This window comes from Acinonyx jubatus, chromosome E1, assembly GCF_027475565.1.
Source record: "Acinonyx jubatus isolate Ajub_Pintada_27869175 chromosome E1, VMU_Ajub_asm_v1.0, whole genome shotgun sequence".
Taxonomy (NCBI): domain Eukaryota; kingdom Metazoa; phylum Chordata; class Mammalia; order Carnivora; family Felidae; genus Acinonyx; species Acinonyx jubatus.
This window is the reverse complement of record NC_069397.1, coordinates 54,523,928-54,540,677: the sequence shown is the minus strand read 5'-3', so window position 1 is coordinate 54,540,677 and position 16,750 is coordinate 54,523,928. Positions and strand designations below refer to the sequence as shown.

At 61.5% G+C, this 16,750-nt stretch overlaps 2 protein-coding genes across 3 annotated transcripts in view; one reads left to right on the top strand and one right to left on the bottom strand.

Annotated features, from left to right (window-relative positions):
• RECQL5 (RecQ like helicase 5) overlaps nt 1-9,708 on the top strand; it is a 35,312-nt gene extending 25,604 nt beyond the window's left edge. For both annotated transcript variants that reach the window (XM_053212291.1, XM_027052313.2), the window contains 12 exons: nt 5,094-5,312; nt 5,566-5,665; nt 5,802-5,838; nt 5,961-6,019; nt 6,100-6,173; nt 6,543-6,636; nt 6,922-7,056; nt 7,375-7,910; nt 8,062-8,152; nt 8,379-8,603; nt 8,827-8,896; nt 8,989-9,708. In XM_053212291.1, coding sequence (XP_053068266.1) covers nt 5,094-5,312; nt 5,566-5,665; nt 5,802-5,838; nt 5,961-6,019; nt 6,100-6,173; nt 6,543-6,636; nt 6,922-7,056; nt 7,375-7,910; nt 8,062-8,152; nt 8,379-8,603; nt 8,827-8,896; nt 8,989-9,089 — 1,741 coding nt within the window. In that variant the 3' untranslated portion in view covers nt 9,090-9,708. The remainder of the gene's footprint in view (nt 1-5,093; nt 5,313-5,565; nt 5,666-5,801; nt 5,839-5,960; nt 6,020-6,099; nt 6,174-6,542; nt 6,637-6,921; nt 7,057-7,374; nt 7,911-8,061; nt 8,153-8,378; nt 8,604-8,826; nt 8,897-8,988) is intronic.
• The window catches only part of LOC106987745 (unconventional myosin-XVB), a gene marked incomplete at its 5' end in the record, with an annotated part of 31,173 nt that continues 24,130 nt past the window's right edge, over nt 9,708-16,750 (bottom strand). The window contains 19 exons of the mRNA XM_053211852.1: nt 9,708-10,180; nt 10,300-10,440; nt 10,555-10,688; nt 10,865-10,998; nt 11,333-11,448; nt 11,646-11,788; nt 12,207-12,303; nt 12,417-12,494; nt 12,609-12,703; nt 12,796-12,911; nt 13,004-13,077; nt 14,325-14,401; nt 14,830-14,902; nt 14,989-15,049; nt 15,218-15,369; nt 15,754-15,920; nt 16,033-16,144; nt 16,337-16,478; nt 16,559-16,677. Coding sequence (XP_053067827.1) covers nt 10,121-10,180; nt 10,300-10,440; nt 10,555-10,688; nt 10,865-10,998; nt 11,333-11,448; nt 11,646-11,788; nt 12,207-12,303; nt 12,417-12,494; nt 12,609-12,703; nt 12,796-12,911; nt 13,004-13,077; nt 14,325-14,401; nt 14,830-14,902; nt 14,989-15,049; nt 15,218-15,369; nt 15,754-15,920; nt 16,033-16,144; nt 16,337-16,478; nt 16,559-16,677 — 2,091 coding nt within the window. The remainder of the gene's footprint in view (nt 10,181-10,299; nt 10,441-10,554; nt 10,689-10,864; nt 10,999-11,332; nt 11,449-11,645; nt 11,789-12,206; nt 12,304-12,416; nt 12,495-12,608; nt 12,704-12,795; nt 12,912-13,003; nt 13,078-14,324; nt 14,402-14,829; nt 14,903-14,988; nt 15,050-15,217; nt 15,370-15,753; nt 15,921-16,032; nt 16,145-16,336; nt 16,479-16,558; nt 16,678-16,750) is intronic.

The following is a 16,750-nucleotide window of genomic DNA, read 5'->3' as shown; positions in this document are numbered from 1 at the left end:
AGCTGAATTGGCAAGCTGTACCAGCCCTGGGGTCTCACCCAGGGCTGCCCACTGCTTCCGTCCGTCTGTGAACTGGAATGGAGCCACTGGGCACTGATGTTCTGCCCCAAAGGCTGAAGGGGAACGCCCTTTGTTTTCCAGCTGATGTTTTGCCATTTCCAGCTTAGGCTTGAGCAGAAGCCTTAGTGGGGACCGTGGGAGCTGGAGGGGCCTTGTGCTCCTAAGAGGGAGGAGGCACATTCCAGCAGGTCCCAGGCGCTCTTCCCAGTGGGCTATTTAAAGCAAGGCCCAGGGGGTGCCTGACGCCTGGTGCCCAATATAACCAGTAGTCGTCAGGTGACCCTGTGGCATGTTCCTTGGCCATTGCCCTGTTGGGAGTAAATGTTCCCAGCTGTGGTCTGGGGAAAGCGGGTGCTCTGAGGCTGGCTGCCTCTTATCCCTTTTACTTTCCCAGGTTTGGAGGGAGGAAGGCAGGGAAGCCCAGAGAGGTACTGATAATTGTACGTATCAGTACGTATATGCTGATATTGTATATATCTTTCTGGTCTATCTCGCTCTGCCAGACTCCTTCCAAAACTGTACTTCCTGCCTGTGAATCAGGGAAATCCTAGTCCCTGCCGGCCCTGTGCTCTGGAGTACTTTGGTCAGAGGCAGCCAAGCAAGTGACTTCCCACGGCCCTGGGAAGAGAGAGCAACCTTGGCTGCCTGCATGGCCCTTCCTGGAGCCTGTGAAGGGTGCTCTGTGGCTGGAATGGCAGCCAGTGGAGGAGGGAAAGTGAGCCAGGCAGAGATGAAGGCCGGAGGGGCTGGAGGGACCAGAAGACATTCCTTTGTGTGGCATCTCCTGCCATAGGGAGCCTTGTGACAGGGCACGCGGGTGACCTGCAGGCCGGACAACTGCCATTTGGTACTGAAGCTTCCCTGTTTCCTCCTTGCAAAACTGATACTTCAACTCCAGAGGCCCCTTGTGGAAGAGAACAGTCGGCAGGCGGGTGTGTTTGTGACTGATAAGTGGTGTATCGGTGGCTCAGGGCCCCAAGGGTTTCTTGCTCTGCCCCTGTCATTTTGTCATGGAAAGTTGTAGCCACCCTTGCTCCACAGGGCATTGTCTTGTTTGAGAAACAGCTGTCATGAGGCAAACTGACGGTTGTGGCAGATTTTCGGCGTCTGGGGGCCTGACCAGCAAGGCAGAGATGTCCACTGTGCACTGACCGCATCAGGCCTTCAGACGATGCCCTTTTCTGCCTTGGCTCCAAGTTGCTATGGGAAGTAGCTGCTTGAACCCAGAGCAGTCCTGCTTTCCAGGACCGGAGGAGGCACCTCCAGCTGCTAGCGATGGTTCCCGTAGCCCCAGAAGCTAGGTATCACCCTCCCGTTCCAGCTCAGGGCCTGGGTTCAGGGGACCCCATCCATGTATGTCCTGTGGCCGCAGGGACTCTGATCCCCGCCCACACGCCTGCCTGGGCCGTCTTACAGATCAGAGCCAGCAGGGGTAGCCCTGGGCTCACCACTGTGCCCGTCCCTTACCCAGTCCTGTCTGCTGCCTCCAACACAGGCCAGCGCCTGTCCCCTCTCTGCCTTGCATGGCCGTCTTTGCAGGGCATTAGCCTCTCCGGCCACCGACTCAGGCCAAATCTCACAGACTCTGCTGAGCCAAGAACACTTGGACTGATTCTTGGTTTCCACTTTTCCCTGGATTGTTGTTTTTCTTTCCTAGTAGATACTAGTTTGTTTGCTTTGGGGGAAACATCTGGGGGGCGGGGAAGGGAGACTTTAGCCCTAGTGTGAGGACAAGAAGGCAGGAGGAGCAGGCAGCCTCCGTTCATGGGGCCCTGCCCAAGGGGGCTGCTCCCGGGGCTGCTGGAGAGCCATGCTGGGGTCAGCATTCCAATGGCGTGTCACAGGGCCATATACCGGGTGCGTCCTTCACCGGCCTCAGTTTCACCATCGCCTCCTCCCCCACCCCACCTTGGGTTCAGGGTCAGGCCCTCATGCTTCTGGCACAGCATTTGGAGACACCTGGGGGGTCGTGGGATTCTACATGGACCCAGGGAGGAGCACCCAGGCTTGGCTCTGAGCTAGGAACACCTGGCAATGAGTGGGCCAAGCCCCTCTCAAGGGGTGGCAGCTGCCACTCTGATGCAGGACACAGATGGGCAGAGCTGCTGTGGGTCCTGCCACATCCTGAGGGGCACGAAGTGGCGGGGCAGACCCTGCCCTGAGCCTCCTCCACTGGGAGAAGGCAGGGACAGAGGGCTCTGCCTTGATCCTGGGAAAAAGGGAGGCCCAGAGAGCAGACAGCCCTTCTCTCCCAGGCCAGGACAGCCAAATCCCTTGTTTAAGCCCCCTGAATAGAAAAAGCTTAAACTAACTTGCAGAGTAAGCAGGCACTCGGGGCCCCTCTGCCTGCTCAGCAAGCAGGGAGGAAAGCACTCTGAGCAGAGAGCTGCAGCCTCAGCCTGTGTCCCTCCAGTGCTGGGTCCCCACAAAAGAAGGGAGAGCCCAGATTGAAATGGGGCTGTCTGGAGACTGACCGAGTGCACCCCCACGAGCCCCTGTGATCATGCTAGATTGTGGCTCTCCACCCTTGGGGCAGGGGGCCCTGGCTGGCCCCCTCACCCAAAATCTGTGGCCGGCACCACTCACCTGGGAGCTCAGGTGTTGGGTTGAGGGGCAACCGCGGATGCTGGGGAGCCCGGCAGCCTCCCTTGCCTGGCTTCGCCCGGCCACCACCTCTTCCTTCCTTCTCGGATGCCTCTTTCCTGACCCGCTGCTGGGCGCCTTCCTCAGAGGAGTGGAGCTCCTGGCTGCTGACAGCCAGCTGCTGTCTCGGCCTCAGCTTTTTTGTTGTTGGTCGTCCTGGAGATCCAAGTGTCAAATTACAAGGGGCGGCCACTGAAGCAGGGGAGCCAGTGCCACCGCTGCCCCTGCCCAGCCGAGTGAATCCCTGCTGGGACCTCCGAGGGTGGCTTCAGACTCCTCTGTGGCTGCCCTGCCCCTGGGAGGTCTGCAAGGGCGAACCCGTCTCTTCTGTGCCTCCTCTTCCTCTCCTCTCCCTCCTGGCGGGTGTGTGCTAAGCCGTCGTGGGCTGGGCCTGGGCGGAGAGCTGATAAAAGAGGTCGGCTCTCTTTTTCCCTGGCAAAGATGCCCTCTGGGAGGCTCCACCTGAGCCGTGGAGTGAGGAGGGAGGGACACTCCACAGCGCTCAAGTTCTTTGGCTCCCTCCCTACCCTCAGGAGGGGTTTGAGCCCATCCGCCTGACCAGCCAACCTGTCTCTCTCGAGACTCCCTGGCTCCCGCCCTCTGGCCCCTCCTAGGAAGTAAATAGTTGGGGGAGCTGCCGGACCACCCACGAGGCCAGGCCCTTGGGGAGGAACTTAGGGGTGACTTGAGAATGGCCTGCTTGCTGGGGGAAGTGTCTGGTGCTCCACCACCCCAGGAGGGAGGACACTGCCGATGTCCTTCTTTCCAAAGAGTGCTGGGGCTGTCTCTTCATTCCTGGCCCTGGCCGTCAGGGACCGGCTCCAGAGCTCAGTGGCTGGCAGGGCCCTTTGACATTTGGTTGGTTGTGCCACCCCAGCAGACCAGGCTGTGCCCGGAGCAGGACAGGAGCAGGACAGGAGCTGACCCCAGCCCGCATCTGTGAGCTCTCAATGGAGCCCTTTGAGTGTGAGCACAAAACCCCAGTGAGTCTGGGCTTGAGGGAGGGTGGGGGGGTGGGGGGAAGGAAGCCAACCGTGTAGCCACACCACTTGGGTGCCGGAGCCTCCCAGAGGCTGGACAGGCGGCCACTGTGCAGATGCACAGACTAGCAGTGGAAGGAGTCGCATGTTGGTTTTAGGAGTGGCAGGAACAGTGCCCCCTGGCGGCTGCCTGGGCCTCCTTGCCATCTGCTGCCTTCAAAGCTGCCTTCTCTAAACAAGGCAGCCAGACCCCACTTCCTAGGATCTGTGTAACATCAGCTCTCATTCCTGGTGCCTGTCCCTTAGGGTCTCAGCTCCTCAAAGTGTTTCTTGCGGTGCTCACATCGAGAGGCATTCTGGCCGGAGGGTGACACCACCTATTCTTGTCCTCGGGACATGGCGCCTGGACAGCCCTGCCTCTGCTGCCCAATCTCTCGTGCTCTCCCACCTCCTGCTACATTCCTGTGGCAAGACTGGCCCTTTGCAAGGGCCATGAGTAGATCTGCACCCTACCCCCCACCCTGGGGGCCTCTGCACCTGTCTCAAGGACCAACTGTGCCCCCCTCCTGGGAGTCAGAGACAGCTGGAGTCTGGTACCCCAGCAGCGGGGCCGTGGCAGTGGAGTTGAGGCGCCGGGCGATGTGACGAGACTCCTGCCAAGGCTGGTCTCCCATTGCCCTCAGCAGCGACCAGCATACGCTGGCAGCTCTCAGTGCTGCTGGTTCCAGCTCTTGGGCGGTTCCCCGGTCCAAGACTGCGTACGCAGGCACAGTCTTCTTGGGGACAAGGAAGAGGCCATCAAGAGATGGCAGAGCCGAGTGCTGAGGCTGGGGTAGGGCTACCTCGTGCTGGTCCCTCCCTCCCCCACCTCTGGGCAAGGGTGAAGGTGCTAAAAAGAACCCTTGTTGTGTGTGCCAGGCACCACGCCCCACGCCCCGGCCATGGAGCCGGCGCTCTTGCCGCGTCTCACAGCCAAGGACGTGTAGGCTTTGGGAAGTCAAATGCTTTCCCTAAGGAGGCAGCCTCAGCAGCAGAGTCAGCATCTGTACCCAGAGCTGGAGCTATTCCCGGGGCACCCCACTGCCAGAGGACAGAGCACAGACCGGGAGGCCGGGACCGAGGGGAGGAAGCCATAGAGAAGCAGGACGGAGTGGGGGTCCCACCCTGTCTTCTCCGGATTCCCCCATATGTTATACGACCTTGGGAACACTTCACCTCATTGTCCTCATCCGTAAAATGGGCAACTAAATGGTGCCTTGCTTGTCAGGCTCGCACAAGAGGAGGCGTACGAGATGCTGAGTGTGGTGCCCAGCACGTAGCGCTCCTCAGACAGAGTTTAGGGAGCGGGCGAGTGAACACTGGCCTGTCTGGGTCCCTCACCCCTTGCCTCTGTTGTGCTGCCTCTGCCAGGTGCCGCCATGCTGCCATCGCCAAGTACTTTGGGGATGTGCCTCCTGCCTGCACCAAGGGCTGTGACCACTGCCGGAACCCTGTGGCCCTGCGGAAGCAGCTGGAAGCCTTGGAGCACAGAAGCAGCTGGAGCAAGACTTGCATCGGGCCTTCCCAGGGGAATGGCTTTGACCCTGAGCTGTATGAGGGAGGCCGCCGGGGCTATGGGGGCTTCAGCAGGTGAGGGGCCGTGGAGTCAGGGGCCCCCAACCCACTGCAGATAGGCTGGCATTCTCCTCCTCGTGCCAAGGCCAGACCAGAGGCGCCCCAATGTCGTAGTTCACCCCTTGCCCCTGGGGGCCGTGGTGGAGCCAGGAGCTTGATGCTGCTGCTGGAGGCCAGGCTCTCGGAGACAACCAGTGCCCCGCTAGAGAGGCATGACAGGAGGGCAGAGCCCAGGCCCAGGGCTGCTCACGCCTAGTCTGTCCCCTAGGTATGACGAAGGGTCTGGAGGCAGTGGGGACGAGGGCAGAGACGAGGCCCACAAGCGGGAATGGAATCTCTTCTACCAAAGACAGATGAGCCTACGCAAGGTGAAGGGGATGGGGGGCTGATGGGGTCTCCAGTGGCCCCCCGTTCACACTCTTTCGGCCCCTACCCTGGTGCTGGATGGGGGGCCATCCTGCAGCCAAGCAAGATGCCTCATAGGCCCTTCATGTCACCTTCCAGGGCAAAGACCCCAAGATAGAAGACTTCGTACCTCCAGGTCAGTACCGAAGTGTCCTCAGGGACTTTGGGGCTGTTCCCAGGGTGTAGATGCCTCACGGTGGGCTGGGGACTCCACAAAGCAGAAAGTAGAGTGCAGTGACCCACCCCTCTTCCCCACAGATGAGGACTGTCCCCTGAAAGAGGCTTCCAGCAAGAAGATCCCCAGGCTCACTGTGAAGGTAAGAGGTGGGCAACTCTGTCCCCCAGACTCCTCCCCCAATCTTAAGGCTTGAGTGACAAAATTCCTTCCCCTGTGTAGGCCCGTGAGCACTGCCTGGGGCTTCTGGAAGAGGCTCTGAGCAGTAATCGCCAGGTCACAGACACCGCCGATGGGTGAGTGTCTCAGGTCACGGAGGCCTAGGAGGCTTCTCCGAGCCCTTGTGCCTTTGCAGACCACAAGAGCCCCCATCCCTCCTGGCTTACTTACCCCCTCCCCGGATCGTGACGCATCCTGTTCCCAGTGGCAGCAGGTCTCACTGCCCCACCAGGGGGCAGGCTTAGCTAGGACTAAAGGGCTGCTAGCGCCTGCTGAAGGGCAGTAAGCCACAGGGTGCCCAGAGTCGGGGTTGGAATCCCTGTGCCCAAGGCCAGTCCCACCAGGCCGTGAAGCCATCTCCAGGGTCCCCAGATGGAATCCAGCAGGAGCTCAACAGAGAGAGGGCTCAGGCCCCCCTGACGCCTTATGCTTATTCTTACCCTCAGACCCCATCTCCAGCCCAGGGCTGTGGAGCTGGAATATGAGATGTTCCGAAATGCCAAGGTGGCCAACCTGTACAAGGCCAGCGTGCTAAAGAAGGTGGGCCCAGGCAGGGTATGCTTATGGGCTAGGGTGGGAGAGGCGGCCCCTCTACCTTCCCAGGCTGTCTGCCTGCCCCCTGCAAGGCAGCCACGTACACAGGGGAGCCTGACCTCCTGTCTTTGCCAGCTGAAGATGTTTCTAGCCAACCCCTTGAGGACTAGAACTTGTCCAGTGTCCAGTGACCTTCAGCCACAGGCCCCAGAATCCCACCTGTGGAAAGCCTGGGTTGGGGCTTTCAGGAGCTAGTGGGTGCCACGGCATCCCTACCTGTCCATGACTCAGGTGGCCGAGATCCACAGAGCCTCCAAGGAGGGGCAGCTCTATGACGTGGGAGGCGACACCAGAAGTCACAATGCCCAGGCCCAGCCCCCAGAGCCCACCGAGTATGACATCCGGCCGGCCTCCCAAGTGTACTCGGTGAGTGGTGTCCTGGCATCCACCCCAAACCTGGATCTGGGAAAGGCATCACTTCCCCTTGTCCTCAGCCACAGTATGGCCACTGGCCCTCTCTGGGCGCCGTAGCCCTGGCCCTAGGCACCCTGGGGCAGGCCCTCCAGCCTCCCTGCCCTCCCAGCCGTACCTCTGCAGCCCCCACATATCTTCTCTCATCAGCCTGACCCCCTAGCAGTGTCCTGCCTGGTTTCTCCCTCCTCCGCTCCCAAGAGCCATTCCAGACCAGCCCGTGAGTGTCCTCGAGGACCTGGTGGTCAGAACCCTCTCTCTTCTTCCTCACAGCTGAAACCCAAGCGAGTGGGAGCTGGTTTTCCCAAAGGCTCCTGCCCATTCCAGACGGCCACTGAGCTGATGGAGAAGACGTGGGCCGAGAAGCAAGCCCCCCAGCCTGTGCTGGGAGGTGAGCGGGAGCTCCCCAGCCAGCCCCGCAGCCTCCAGAGTGAGGACTGCAGTGAGTGCCTCCCGAGGCCCAGAGGACAGGCCCCTGGAAGCAGTGCTCATTGTGGGGGGTCCTCCCCTGAGAGGAAGGCGACAAGTCCCTCTAAGGGCAGTCCCCTTGCCAAGGCCCGGACCAGCAAGAAGCAACAGCTCCTAGCCGCAGCAGCCCTCAAAGATTCTCAGAACATCGCCCGCTTCTGCCAAAGGGCCAAGAGCCCGTCTCCCCTCACCTCAGCACCAGGGACAGGAGGTGCCAGACTTTCCCGTGAGGGAATGCGGGGACCCCCAGCGGTCCCAGAGAAGTGTGCAGGGGAGGATGGAGCCCTGGGGTGTTTGGCTGCGTCCCCCCAGACCAAGGAGTGCACCAGTGAGAGGTCAAGGTAAGGGCTCTGATAGTTCTGAAATTCTTTGGAACCTCTTTTGCTAACTGGATCTCTGAAGCCCTGGCCAGGGTGTGCTCTGCTGGGCCAGCTGAGCTGAGGGTGCAGCTGGTGCCTGGAGCCCTTGACGCCTGCTCTCCTCCCTGGCCAGGTCCTGCCCACCCAGAAACCAGGGGTCCCCTGAAGGCCAGCCCACCCCCACAAAGGAGACACACACGGGCAAGCGGCCCAGAACCCAGCAGGTACTGACAGGGATGAGGCCACGGGGGAGGAGGCCTATAGACCAGGCTGGTGTCTGCTCTGTTCTCCCGATTAGGGATTTGGGGAAAATTCCCTCTTTTTACATCCCAGAGTTAGATGGGCTGGGCTGGAGGGAGCCAGCGGATGCTGAGGCCCAGTCTTCCAGAAGGAGGGGGAGGGGCCGTGACAGGGAGCCCGAGAGTGATGCTCCATTTGGGTCCTGCACAGGAGAGCCCAGAGAACCAGGCTCAGAAGAGGCCTTGCCTCTCAGCCAATGCCTCCATCTTAGCTGAAGCTGAGGACAGCATCTCGGCCAGCGATCAGAACACCTTGAACCCTACAGCCCAAGGCTCCTGTCCTCTCCCAGTCCCTGGCATCTCCCTCAAAGAGGCTGCAAATGTTGTGGTCAAATGCTTGACCCCTTTCTACAAGGAGGGCAAGTTTGCATCCAAGGTAGGGTAGGTGGGTGGATTCTGCCCTCTCCTGGGCCTGGGATACCTGGGCGCAGGACAGGTCCTACCTATAGCCAGGACAAAGTGGGGCGGAAGCAGGCGAGGTCCTAAGGCCGGCTGCCTGCTTCCCTGGGCCCGCCTTGCCCTTGGGTCATGGCTATGGGCCACTGGTGGGGGCAGGGCAGGGGTCTGCACCCTTTGCTCCTGTCACCCTCCGCCTCCAGGAATTGTTTAAAGCCTTCGCCCGCCACCTCTCACACTCGCTGACTCAGAAGACTCCTCCCGGAAAGAGCGGTGAGTGCCTGCATCACCAGGCCAGGGAGCATTTGCGGGGCTCGGTGGTGGGGAGGGGACTGGCCCTCACGTTCCCCTTCTCAAATCTGTAGTAAAGGAAGAGGCCCAGCATTTCATCAAGCGGTTTTTCCATGGCCGGGCCCGGTGCGAGAGTGAAGCTGATTGGCACGGCCTGTGTGACCCACAGAGATGACCGGCTGCTGCCCACTAGGGCCAGAGTGCTCCTCCGGCCTCAACCGGGGGCCAACCTGGGCCTCGCTCAGGAATGGGAAGGTGGAAAGCCCGCAGCCATCAGGAGCATCCTCTTTGCTCAGGGTCCCTCCCCCCTCCAACCATGCTTGCTTTGGAGATGGCCCCAGATGCCTCCTAAATCAAGGTCGGAGGCCAGAGGCCAGCCACCTTTCTGCTTGCAAAATCTGAGGTCTTCTTCCTCCTGGCCTCCCTTCCTCTCTTGGCTGGGTTTTCTGAGCCTGATCCCCAGGTTAGGAGGTAGTGGGGCGGTGTCGCTGCTGCCAGGGGAACAGGAGGAAGGCGTGGGCCCTCCACCTCTTATTCTTAACAAGTTGTAAGCCAGGGTGAAGCCCACCCGTCTGAGGCGCTGGCCCCTTCAGGTCCTGGGCCACTCCCCCCTTCCCTTGCGAGGCCAGCTTCCAGGCTGGCCCTGGGTGCAGAGCTCAGGAGAAGGGCAGCCTCCGCGCCCTGCGCTCTGCTCAGTTCCTGGTCAGGAAGGCCAGGCCGGACTGAGACGTACCTGAGAAATAAAAGTCCTGTTGGTTTTGACACCCCTCCCCCGCCAAACACAAACACAGCCTTTTTCTCTTGGGAGTTTTATTTCCTCAGCATTTGCTTCTCCCAGGCCTGGGATCGTTCTGGTGTTGAGCCAGGGCCTGGCGCCGTACGGGCATCTCCCCCAGGGTAGGCAGCATCAGCTGCCCAAGCGAGTTCCTGCAGCCCCCACTCCGGGAACCCCCAGGGGGGAGTCTTGCTACTCTCTTTCCCAGTTGATGTCACCGTAGTAGCTCCTGCCTCACGGCCTCCACGTGGGCCAGGAGCTCCGTGCTGTGGGAGGTTCCAGAACAGCCGGGCGTGGGGGGTGGGGGAGTGGAGTCCAAACCAAAATGGCCTGATGGCACCCAAGGGAGACCCTCCCAGTCAGACTTGGATGTGGGAGGGGCCCCTTCCTCATCGCCTCCCCCTCCCCCTCTTCTTGGGTGAGGCCAGCCGTTAGTTGGAAGCAGTGCCGCTGTCCTTCAGGAAGGCGATGGTGTGCTTCAGCTCCTGGGCCTGCCGGGGCACAGGCACATGAGGACAGGGCTCCCCGCTCTGCACCCCCACCCCACGCCAGGCCTGGGTCACACGTGCGCTGCCTTCCCAGGATGTCATCGGAGGCCCTGGCCGCTCACCTTCACCAGCTCAAACCAGATGGTCCGGGGGTTGTCGGCAGAGCCGTAGTTGAGTTCCAGGCCAGGGGGCCCATCGCTCTCCAGGGGGCTCAGCAGGTGGAGTCTCTGCAGGTCCTTCAGGGCGACGGAGCAGTACAGTTTCTGGGGGCAGTAGAGACAGCAGAGCTTGGACCCTCTCAGGGGAGGGGTCACCGTGGATGGTGGGAGAGTGGCGCAAGGTGCTCAGGCCAGCATCGGGGCGGGAGCCTGGCCCACCTGGGAGCTGGGGTCCATGAGGATGAGGTGCTGGCGGTTGAGTCCCAGGAGGCTGGGTCCGGGCAGGGCCAGCTGACTGACCCGCAACACCACATAGACGGTGTAGCCAAAGAGGGGCAGCTGGCTCACAGCCTCTGGGAAGGGAGGGGCCGGGAGAGGAGTTCTGGTCACTGTGGCCCTGGGACCTGCCCGACGGCCTCCAGGTTGGATGAGCGAGGCAGGGCAGGTAGAGAAGCTGCCCTGCACCTTCACCCCTTCCCTTCACGGTCTCCTGCTCCGGCCCTCGCAACCCCCAGGGCCCCAGACCCACCAATGAAGCTGATCTGTGCTTCTTGGGAGCTGCATGCTTGCATCCACCTCAACTCCTGTTCCATCAGGTTCTTTATGGTTGACGTGCTCACTAACCGTTGCAGCGGCTTTGGCAAGTAAGCCAACAGGTCTTGCCTACGACACAGACTGGTCAGTCGAGGCTGGGTATACAGCAGGTGCTAAATAAACGAGCAAGGCTACCACAGGCAGGTGAGGCTGGGAATCCGGTCTTACGAATGACGTCTGGGCCCTGCCCTTGAGGAGCTTGGGATGGGGAAGTCAGGTGTACACAGCCTCCACTACTCCAGGCCCATCACACTGAGGCCAGGAAGGTGCAAGTTGAGCGGCCTTGACCTTGGGGGACTGGGTGGGGGGCCGAAGGAGAGGCCCTCGGGTGCACGCTGAGGTGGGCCTCGGCACCGGCAGGGACGAGGGGTGACGGGAGGTGTGGGGCCACCCTCACACTCACTCTGACAGCCGGTCCTCTTGGGTCTGGCTGCGGTGCTGCAGGGCGGCCAGCCTGGCCAGTTGGGCGTTTGCCTGGGGACTGACCAACAGCTTCCCCTGGAGATAGTCCCGCAGCACCTGAGGAGGGACAGCAGTGAGGGGAGGGGACAGCTGTGCCTCAAAGACCCCACTCGGTGGTGGCTCCTGGGGCTCGAGCTCGGTCCTGTCACCATCTCTTCTTCGGGGGAGGGAGGCTTGGAGGTCCCTCACCCCGGCAGGGGCTCGCTTGCAAGTTGCTGCCCGGGGCTGGGTGGGGGCCAGGGGTGGCAGCTGACCTGCTTGTAGTGGGTGGTGATGTAGGTGGGGTGATCGAAGTGCAGCTGGGTCTCCCAGCTGAGCCGCCGGCTGTGTAGGCTCATGTCCTGATCCAACACGCTGTTGAGGTACTCGTGGGGCCACAGGGGCCGCACCAGCTCGCCTGAGTGGGGAACCCAGGTCCACAGCTTGCCCTGCCGTCCAGGGTCAACCCTGCCCGCAGGCCTGCCAGCCCCAGCGTGGGAACCTGCCTCACTCACGGGCACACAGCTGGCAGGTAAGCCACCTCCTGGAATCCAGCCTGCCCCCCCCCCCCCCACCGATTTCTCCCCAGGCAAGGGGCTCACCTTCCTTTTTTTAAAAAAAAAATTTTTTTAACGTTTATTTATTTTTGAGACAGAGAGAGACAGAGCATGAACGGGGGAGGGTCAGAGAGAGGGAGACACAGAATCGGAAACAGGCTCCAGGCTCCGAGCTGTCAGCATAGAGCCCGACGCGGGGCTCGAACTCACAGACCGTGAGATCGTGACCTGAGCCGAAGTCGGCCGCTCAACCGACAGCCACCCAGGCGCCCCGCTCACCTTCCTTTTTGATGAGGAAGAGGGCAAATTCCTGCATTTCCTGGGGGTCAGTGATGCCCATCTGCCGGCACAGCTCCTCCAGCACTTCTGCTGCCACCTGGGCACAGAGACAGGGCCATGGGGGGGGCAGGGGACTGGGGGGGGGGCGGTCCTGATGCCACAGCTTTCCCATCTCCTCCAGCCCTTCTTCCTCAGCAGCCCCATGCTCACCGTGAAAGTCTGGATACTGGTTTTGTAATCCAGACCCCCTGGCAAGTGAATGAGAAGCGGGCGGACTGCTTGCCCTTTCTGCCAAGACAGATTGCAGGGTCAGTCTTCCAGTGGCCAGAGGCCCCAACTTCCTATCCCCCACCAGGGAGTCCCAAAATGCCCAGCCACCTGTACCCCCCTCCCCCCCAGTACCAGGAAAGCCTGAATTTCACCCGGAGAGGGCAGCCGCCGGCGCCCCCCATATTTGACTGTGTGCTGGAGGTGCTCCTGGCTTTTCTGGGCCAGCTCTGCAGAGGGGAAGCAGGCTGGGGTCACAGGCATCTCCAAACCCCTCGCCAAGCTGTTGAGACCCCAGGCTGGAAGTCCCTCCCATAGGCACCTTGGCTTGGGCCTGAGTCCTGCAGAAACTTGGTCACATAGGGCATCAGCGTGGTTGACGGGGGGAAGAAGCCTGCGAGGAGGCTGAGGAAGCTCCAGCCACGAGCACAGTGTTCCCTGCAGGGCAGAGAGCCTGGGCTTCAGGCTGGCCAGATCCCGGCCTCGGCACCGGGCTGTCCTCCCTGCTCCCCCTGGCTCAGCATACTCACTGCTGAGGGTGTCCTGTGACCTGTTTGATGACTTGGCAGTAAATCTCATCCCTGAGGTTCTCCTCCCGACACAGCTGTGGGGGCAGGGTGGCATGGGGTCTAAAGTCAGGGAGAAATCCTGCTAACGGCCACGGGCAGGCGGCCAGCTCTTGGTCTTTGTCACAGCTTGTGCCCGAGTGGTCACTTTCTAAATCACTGTTTTCGTCTGCTTATGGGCTATGCTCGGCCCTGTCTTCTCTGCTGGCTCCCCTTATCCTTGACCTCTAGGGAACACCGTGCCCTCGGGCCTCTGTCTACGCGCCCTGATGTTCTCAGCTGCTCCCACCTGCTGTCTGCCAGTGCCTGCCTCCAGCCTAGACTTCTCCCTTGAACCCAGGCCCCCTGCTTGGAAGAGTGGACCCCAGATTTCACATGCCCAAAACATTCCTGCACCAGCCCAGATCTGCTCCTCCCTCGGGCCTTCGTATTGAAGATGGTCACTGCTCTGCCCAGGGCCTCGGTGACACCCTTGGCCCCTCTCTGTCACACCCCACATATAATTCATAGCAAACCCTGTTGCTCTGAGCATTTTCCCCTCTGCTGCTACCTGTGGGCTCAGCCAGCAGCACCGCCCTCGCCTGGTGATCGTGGCCATAACCTCCTCTGGCCCTTACACCCCCCTGGGAGGGGTGGCAAACAGCCAGAGCCATCTCAAAGTGTAAGCCAGTCCCTCTGCAACCTCCTCGAGTGCCCCTCCTCTTGAGAAATCAGAGTGCCAGTAATAGCCTACGATGGCCTGCCATGACCTGGACCTGCCACCCCTCCCAGGCCTTATCCTCCACCCTGACCTGGCTCGCTGGGCTCCAGCCATGCTGGCCTTGCTGGTGCTAGAGACTCGCCCTGATCAGGACCGTCACCCCTGCCCCTCTCTCCGCCTGCATGTGTTGCCTGGATGCATACGTGCCTCTCTCCCCGGCTTCGCTCAGATCGCTGCTCCGGTGTCACCTTGTCACCAAGCCTCTGCATTGTAGCAGCCCCTTCCCTGCTGTGTCATTCCCCACAGCACTTTGAACTCTTGGATACGTTGTGTCATGGTTTTGCGACTGTCCTCTCTCACCAGATTGTAAGCTCTGCGAGGACCTGGCCTGCTTGGTTCACGGCCATGCCCCCAGCATGTAATGGGGACTCAGTAAATTTTGGATCATTTGAAAGACTAGTGGCCAAGGGAAAGGGGAACTCACTCAGGCCCGGGTATGAAGACCGGAACAGACCCTTGGGCACATGGTACCCGCCCCCCCCCCCCCCCCCCCAACCAGCTTTCAGCACACAAGCTTTTGCTTACCCTCAGCAGCTCGTAAAGGAGCTCCGACTCATTCTTGCCCCGGGGCTTGGGCTGGTCCTGCATGAACTGCATCAGAACTACAGGCAGGAGGAGAAGCTGGTGAGCTGGGGGGGGGGGGGGGGGGGGGGGGCCTGGCCCTGGCTCCTGTCACCAGACAGGGCTTTCCCCATCGTCTCCTGCCTTGCTCTCGAAAATGCACGGGAGCCAGGCAGAGCAGAGCAATCTCCACATCAGCGATGAGGAGACAGGGCTCTGAGAGAGAGGGGTGCCGTGGGCACCTGTGGCTGCATACGGCCCAGAGCCAGCTGGACATACTGCGGCCTGTCTGTCCAGACCATCCACGACCCACCACTCCTTGGGTGTGTGTAGAAGGAGGTGAGGGCTCTGAGGTACAGTAACCACCAGTGAGCTTCCCTGAGTTGACAAACTCGAGGAGGGAAGGAGACCTGGCACCTAGGTCCAAGGCACCACGGATATGGGGACACAGGATGCTGTGGCCACTCACCCTGGAAGCTTTCCACAGCCTGCCTGTTGGCATCCTCATCACTGAGGCTGATGAGCGATTCTTGTATGGGAGCCTGCGGCCAAAGAGACTGGGTTGGGGGTCTGTGGGGGCCAGAGGGCAGATCCGCTGGCCCGACTCCTCCCCACCTGTCCCCCTCACCTTGGTGTATTGCACCAGGCTGGCCATGGCCTTCTTAGCATCTCCATGTGTGTGGTCCAGCCTGAGGGGGCAGAGGGGAAGACAGCCCTGCTTGCCTGCCCCCCCTCCCCCCCATCGCAGGCTGTGTAGGGAGAGTGCTAAAAGTACGGGCCTGGTGGCTCTGAGCAGGAAGGCCTACTTCAGGGAGACTGAGGATGGGCAAGCAGAAGGGTGGGCCCGGGGCACTCACAAGGTCTGAGGCTTCCGGAAGTGGTTCAGGGCAAATTCCTGCATGGTGTAGTTGTGGGATTCCGTGGACAGAGAGAGGTAGGCCGCAGAGTGGGTCGAGCTGGTGGCCTCGGAGTTGTCACTGTGTGTCTGGCTCCGGGGGTGGGCATGGCGCTGGGAACACAGGGCGTCTCATGCCACCCGAGTGCCCACGGGCCTGTCCAGAGGCCATGCCCAGCCCCCACCCAGCCCAACCCAGGGAGAGCAGCTGGAGGGAGCACACCACCAGGAGGGTCAAGAGGTGTTTACTGAGCATCTTCTAGGGGACCACTCCAACGCTGCGAGGGAACACAAAGACCATACGGCCCAGGCCCTGCCCGCAAGAAGCTCACAGCCTTGCTGAGGAGACCAGGCAAGAAATTGGGAGAGGGCAGAGGGGCAGCATCAGACCAAGCACCACCTGCCAGGCGGCAGGTGGACCTGGCCACTCAGGGGCAATCAAGCCCTTTGCTTCCTCGACTCCTAGTTAGGCCTCGCCCTCCCCCCAATCTTCCTCACCTCCGTGGCCCTCTCCCACCGAGCCAGCCCCGGCTCTCCGTGCTGCAGCTGACTCATGTGCCGGCCACTCCTCTCTGGCGAAAAGGAAAAGTCTGGAGCAGCAGTTGGCTGAACCATGTTGGCGGGAAAGAGTCCAGAACGGCCCCCGGTGGAGCCGAACTGCCAGCCTGGAAGGCACCCAAGGATGGTGGCTCACCCGCCTGGCCCCTCTGCCCCTCAGAGGCTCTGCCAGGGGCTGCCCTCCCTGAGCCAGCCACCCTGCTTGCCCCCCAAGGATACCGGGCTCCAGAGCGGCCACTGGCAGCAGCTTGATGAGGTCCCCACGGTGGAAGCTGAGGAGGCTGTGGTCATCGGTGATGTAGCTTCGCAGGGCGATGACATAGCCAGAGTCCTGCAGGCAAGAGGGCGGGCAGGTAAGGGAGCCAGGCTGCCTGTAGCCCCGGTCCTGCCCGCCTCACCTGCTCCCCCTGTTGGCCTCGCCCGCCACCCGGCACTCCAGAGTTCCGAGGACCCCTGGTGGCTTGAGGGAGCTCCGCTGACCAGCCCCTGCCCCCACCCAGCCCCCTGCCCAGCTTGCGCTTGCCTTCTTGAGCTCACTCAGGAACAGCTCAATCGTGGCCTTGATGGCACCTGCCCGGGCCGTGTGCAACACCAGCTGCTCAGCCTTTAGTGACAGCTCCAGAGTGGAGCTGCCCAGGCACTCCACGCCCAGCACCTCAGCAAAGCTGTGCACAGGTGGAGGCATGAGCTGGGAGCCCTCTCACCCCGGGGGCCATCCACAGCCCCGCCCCCAGCCCAGGTTCACCTGTATGAGCAGAGAGTCTTCAGCTGGTTGAGGTGGACGCTGGGGCCTTGGGTCACCTTGAGCAGCCTCAGCCCCCGGTGGGACACGCCCAGCAGCTGCACGTCATTGCTACTCTCACCCTGCCCGGAAGGAAGGTGACAGGCTCCCGGTTCCCCACCGCCATCCAAGATGCCCCGGGGGGGTCCTTCCATT